This window comes from Lipotes vexillifer, unplaced genomic scaffold (assembly GCF_000442215.2).
Source record: "Lipotes vexillifer unplaced genomic scaffold, Lipotes_vexillifer_v1.1 scaffold726, whole genome shotgun sequence".
Classification (NCBI taxonomy): domain Eukaryota; kingdom Metazoa; phylum Chordata; class Mammalia; order Artiodactyla; family Lipotidae; genus Lipotes; species Lipotes vexillifer.
Genome location: NW_006770733.1, coordinates 137,405 through 143,435, shown reverse-complemented (window position 1 = coordinate 143,435; position 6,031 = coordinate 137,405). Strand labels below are relative to the sequence as shown.

General features: G+C 42.4%; 1 protein-coding gene across 1 annotated transcript in view; it reads right to left on the bottom strand.

Annotated features, from left to right (window-relative positions):
- PRTG (protogenin) overlaps window positions 1-5,974 on the bottom strand; it is a 131,479-nt gene extending 125,505 nt beyond the window's left edge. Inside the window, exons 1-2 of the mRNA XM_007446352.1 lie at window positions 5,832-5,974; window positions 3,319-3,621 (exon numbers count right to left, since the gene is read on the bottom strand). Of these exons, the coding sequence (XP_007446414.1) occupies window positions 3,319-3,621; window positions 5,832-5,925 (397 nt within the window). The 5' untranslated portion in view covers window positions 5,926-5,974. The remainder of the gene's footprint in view (window positions 1-3,318; window positions 3,622-5,831) is intronic.
- Window positions 5,975-6,031: the final 57 nt, after the last annotated feature.

The following is a 6,031-nucleotide window of genomic DNA, read 5'->3' as shown; positions in this document are numbered from 1 at the left end:
TTTCCCTCTATCCTAAGACTTCAATTTCCACCTTTTATGGAAAGGAAATAAACAACCAGCTTCCTGTTCAATCACTAGCTTACTGGCCAGTCTTCTACACATCACAGAACACAACCTGCCTCCTCCTTTACTTCTCTCAAATGTCTCATCTTAATTTAAACCTGTTGAAATATGAGACCGTTTTACCACACTAATGCTTTCCTATGAAATTTATCTTACTTCAACAATTAGAATGCAAGAAATGTCAAGATGTCATAGATTACTTCTCACTCCTAAAATATTTAAATTAGATTATTTATGTAGTGAAGACTTAGCACCTATGAAAGGGAAAATTTGATTCTCAGTTAAAAATACTGAAATTTATGGGAAATGGTTTAATATTCTGTTCTTACTATTGTATACAACTAGAAAAAGAGCCTCCCACATTACTCCCCTTTCTATTCCATTACATGAAAATGTAAAATGGCTAAAATGGCTATCAATAAAAAGGATTAACTTTTTTAAAAAACTAAATATTACTTTAACCCTATACTTTCCTTTAAAAATGGGATGCCTTAGAAAAACTAAGTTAGACAAATCCTTTTGTGCTTGGATGAACAACAGGAAAGCAAAGCCTCCAGGCCTTTGGGGAGGAACCTTGTCCCCACAGCCAGCTCTGATGTGCCTGGGAGATAAGGCTCCATAGTGACACTTAAGGAAAGGCCTGTTCACATTTGAATTTCTGCATTCCTCAAGAACAATTCATGGCAATAACTAACTTTGCAGAAGAGCTACATGAAAGCTTTGGCCAATGAATGAGGGTCATCTGCTCTTTATCACAAGGGTAAACCTCATCCTGGCCAGTTTCTAACCTTTTAACCCTGTGAATTCCTAATTTACACATGAATAATGGAATTCTTGCCTAGAGTGCAACTTTCAGCTTCTAGTTCCTAAGTTTAGAAACCAAGACTTGATTGCCTGTGTTAAAAATCTAAAACTTGCACAGATTAAAATTTTAGACTTCCAGGTGCAGATCTACTTATTACACTTCAGAACTAAAAGATATGCTTGCTGACAAAATCCTTGACCAGAAAATAAAAAGAACATACTTGCACCCTGCTGCTTTCACTAACTAGGAAAGAACTAACCTTTTTAAAAAAACCCACAAAAACAGACTGTCCACTTAATGCCTATTCTCTTCCTGTTTAATACATATAACATCTTACCCTGAACACAGGATAAAGTCATCTGAGACTACAATGTCATTGGACATTGCTTCTCAGACATCAGAACTAACTTGGTGAATTTCAAATCTCTAAGACATTTCATTTCTAAAGAAAAATCTAAACCCACTATGCATTTCTTATTTTAAATCTATAATACTGAATGCAATTTCCTAGCAAAGCACCTCCTCCAAGTTAAATAAAATGTGTGCATATGAAAAGTGTGGTTCCTATAACTAACATACTACAGTTGATATTTAACAGCAAAGCAATGTTCTACATAGTTTAACTGGAAAGTTTTTGATACTTAAAATATGAATACTTCACCACAAAAGCCTTCAAAATGATTCACATCTAATAAATATTTGTCATTAATAATTTTTATAAAGATACAAAATCTAACGCTACTCAAAAAGCCAATATTAACATTGTTTCACTATTACTATGTTAATACTGTTCAGACTTTATTTATGAAAACTGAAAGCTCTGTGTGTTTTCAAAGTTATTTCTGAGTGCCTTAGAATTGTCAGGCTTCTAAGGAGGTCCTGGCAATACCGTGTGGTCATGACAAATGCTTCATCTTTCAAAGCCCATCTGCCCCCCTCCACCTTTCCATCCTGCCCCTCTCCTCTCTGGCAAGGTAATACAAGTTACAGTTCCTGGATATGAAAACACAATATTCCACAAACCCAAAAAGGTAGAAAAATTACAACTCTATAGAACAATTTTACATTAGACAAAAATTAAATGAACAGGACATAAGCATAAAAAGCACACTATCCTGAAAACAATACTGTACTGAAAAACCACTACTCAACAACAACAACACAAAAAGATGATTATTGGCCAGTGATCACAGCAAAAAAAAAAGGAGTTTATCAGACATTCTCTCAGGTTTATACTGTTCTGGGGGAGGGGGCTAGAATTGGAGACCTCTACTTTTCTGACATTTTTCAATACAAAAATATCTTTGCTTGTAATTTATTTTCCACTATTAATTATTATTGTACAGATAAAATATATTACTGAAATGAGGATGGCATGAATATGGCCATGGACTGTTACAATAAAGTCACCTAGGAAACCCCCACCAATTTCAACTGTGGAGACCCTGAAGAAACTATTTCTTAAAGATTATCACATTATCTCAAGAGCTCCCTCCTCCTATTGTTCATCTTGTAAATGATCAATTTGTAGGTATAGTGCAAAATCTATCTTTTGTGGATTAACAAAAGCTTGTAGCTAGGATGCCTGTAAAACAATTTTTAAAATACAGTTGTGCTGTTTTGTTTTGTCTTAAGATTTACATTGCCTTTTGTAATCTTGAGTGCGGGGGTATTTGATCACCTGAAGAGGTGGAAAGCCTCAGTGAAAACAAGGAGTTCTCTAACTATCCTAGGCCCGTGTTTACACTCAACAGTTACCAGGGCAACCACCAAGCAGTGGGTCACTTGGACAAATGGTTGATCTGACTGGGTTGTTAATACAAAGGAAATCATTAGACAGCAAACTTTATGACAACTGGAAAAAAGTGGGCAGATCTGGTTTAAGTCCATTAGGCATAATATGGAAATGGCCTTAATCTCCTTCTCTCCCAGCAGGAAAAGCCTAGGAATACTTCAAAGGCTTGGGAGTTACTGACCAATGCCCTCTCTTTCAATTAAAAAGCAACATGGGTGATCTTAAAGCAGTCAGAGAAATGGAAGCTTGGGCTATGCAAAAGATTTAGCACTTAAGGGCCATCTACAAAGCAGAAAAAGTTGCTTGTGATTTGCAAAATTTAATTATTAATTTACAAAAATTAGATTTTAGAACAACTTTTGTTGTGTTGGTCAAACTTTTCATCCAACTTTTTTCACACTTTGAAACAAATTTATACAAAGCCACCTCTACAGGTTTTGGTGTTCTAAACCTAATGGGACTTTTGTTCTAAATCACTCATTCGAATTTAGATATTTCTTTCCTCAGATTTTTCTGCATGCCTTAGTTAGCATCAACTACTGTCTCCAGGAAAATTCTTAATGTTTGTGTGATTTTTCAGGTTAGCATGCTAATGAATTGAGAAATCATCAAAATGTAGCAGTGAAAAACGTCAATCAAGAACTTAAACACTTACTTGATAAGGTCAGATGAGCTTTTTGACTAAGAATGGCTCCATGTTTGTTCATGGCCAAGCACTGATAAAATCCTTCATCAGACTGCTCTCCTCGCTTGCCTTCCACCTCACTGATGTATAAAGAGCCATTGGACAGAACCTGGATCCGCTTATTTTCAGACACTTTTGCTCCATTTTTCAACCAAGTGACCTTAATAGGAACTTCTCCATGAGCCTGGCAATCTAAAACGACTGGGTCCTTTCTTGTGACAGTTATATCCTGTGGCTCTTTGATAAAAAACAGTTCGCTAAAGCACCATACTCCTACAAGGAAAATGGGGGAAAGGCATACCCAGAATTATAAGTGTAAAATCATTTCTTAACACACAATTGTAAAACACATATTCAGAGTGTAATGAGACAAAGTTTAACAAACCATATTAATTAACTTACAAACACCTTAAAAAACCAATCTAAGTTTCAGCTAACCTTCTCAACAAATCAGAGAAATCTTTTTACAACATCTTATACTAAAAAGCATAGGGAAGATTTCAGTAACTTTTACCCCTTTTAAGAATTCTGTCCTCAAGTACCTTGCTAGAGTTTCAAAATCATCAGGAAAACTCTTGAGCACAAGCTGTTTGCTTACTTTTACAAGCTTGTCAAAAAGATCTTGAACAGAGTAAGTCGTAAAAGTCTAATTTTACAAGAAATCATTAGCAAAATTCCGACTCTGTGAACAAGCAAGTTTATTTCCTTGTCCCTTGAAGAGTTTTTGAAACCCTTGGTACCTACTCCTTTGGGAAGTGCGTTTATCTTTTGTGACAGATGACAAGTTTGCACTTTTATATCTGCCCTTTTATAGCAAGGACTCTTGTCTCTGCTCCTTGAAAAGAGACCCATTTACTTAATTTCTGCAGAGTATGGTAGGTATTTAAAAGACAAACATTTGACTTTGAAAAGTTGCTAACTCTTGCTGCTTGTACTCAGTGGGTGATCGGATTAGGAAACTTGTATTTCATTTTTTTTTAGAACTACCAACTGTTGGAGAAAAATGTGTGACTAATTGGTCCTTACTGTCTAACAGGGATAGGAGATTGCTTAATCAACCAATACACATTTTTATCAGAGCAGAGTAAAGGCTTTATGCTAGGCATACACATCGTCCCGGGTCCCCGTCAGGATAAAGCATCCGATGACCAACTAACACCCTGTCACCTCCTGCATTTAGCGCAAAGGTTAGCTTAAGTATTGCATACTGATTGGGGCCGAGTAGAGTATGAGGGGTTTAGGGGCGGAGGGCATTTCATCTTCCTTCTGATTGTCTTGAATTCATGAGTACCAATCCCCGGGACTGATCTCTGTTTCTCATCAAGGCAGGTCCTTCAAACCTCACACACTAGTCACGCTCCCACGCCCTGGCTGCCGACTTCTCCTAATGGATGCCCAGGGCGACACGAGCGACCCTAATAGCCGCGCGCAGCGAGGACCACTCCGGAAGGCGCCCATTGTGTTTCCGAGTCACATCTGACTTTGATCCTTTTCTCTTGCTAATAGAAAACTCCTCCAGGAAACAAACAAACAAACAAAACAAAAACCCCACGAAAGTCTAGGCTTTGTAACCTGTAAACAGATAAAACAACCCATTCTTAACACCTCTTCTCCCCGCGCCCCCCGCACCCCGCATCCACTTTACAATTTTTAACTCTATTAAGAATAAAGCAACACGTCAAAAGAGAAAAATCAGTTCATCCAAGTTTGCTCAAGGCTAACCTGGAGTTTGGAGGGATCTTCAGATACGCACATATCTCAGGCCCTGCCCCAAAATCCCTAGCTGTTAGAAATAAACCCTACTTAGATACCTTCCTTCTCAGCTTCGGGACCCTTCTCCCTCCCCTCCGGGGCACAAATGGGCCACAAAACTTCCACTCCTCTCTTCTCTTTCCAATTCCACCCCTCCCGTCTCCTCCTCGTTCGATCCGGATCCGGGAAAGTGGGGGCACTTAGGGGTCTGACCTGGGCGCTGAGTTCACCTACTCTCTCCCCCGCCCTAAAACGTGGGGAAGCCGCGCGGAAACGCGGCGCCCCCTGCGCCGCGAGGCTGCCACTAAGGAAACAATATAAATAAAGCCACGTGCGGCCGCGGCGGCCCCGGCTGGAGGGCGGGCTGCGCGGAGCCCAGGCTGGCCCCGAAGGCGAGTACGCGGCCGGAGCGCGGACAATGGCGCGAGAAGAAAGGGGCGAGAGTGGACGGCGGGCGCCGGCCCGCAGCGCGCGGCCGGGGGAGCGCAGCGGGGAGGGGCGGGCGCTGCGAGAGGCGCCCACCGCCGCCCGCGCCCCCGCAGAGCCCGCCGGCACCTCGCGCTCCAGCTGCAGCTCCCGACTAGCTGCTGGGAGGGGGCAGAGACAGGGGGTCAGCGCCCCCGCGAAGGACCCGCCGCCGCCCCCCCCAAACCACACACACCCGGCTGCCTCCTTCCCCTGCCCACTCGCGCTCTCTCACGCCCCACCGGCACAGAAGAAAGCGCGCCCACCTGGAACGGGGCCGAGGACCGGCAGGAGCAGGAGCGCGCCGAACAGCATCCCTGGCGGCCGCGGCCGGGCGAGGGGTCGCAGCGAAGGCGCCATTCAGCAGGGTTGGGTGGGCATGCTCCCCGGCCGTCCCGCAGCCGCTGTCCGCCTGCCGGCTCCCTCCTCCGAGCGCTCTCCGCGCGGCGGCTGGACGCGCGCAGCC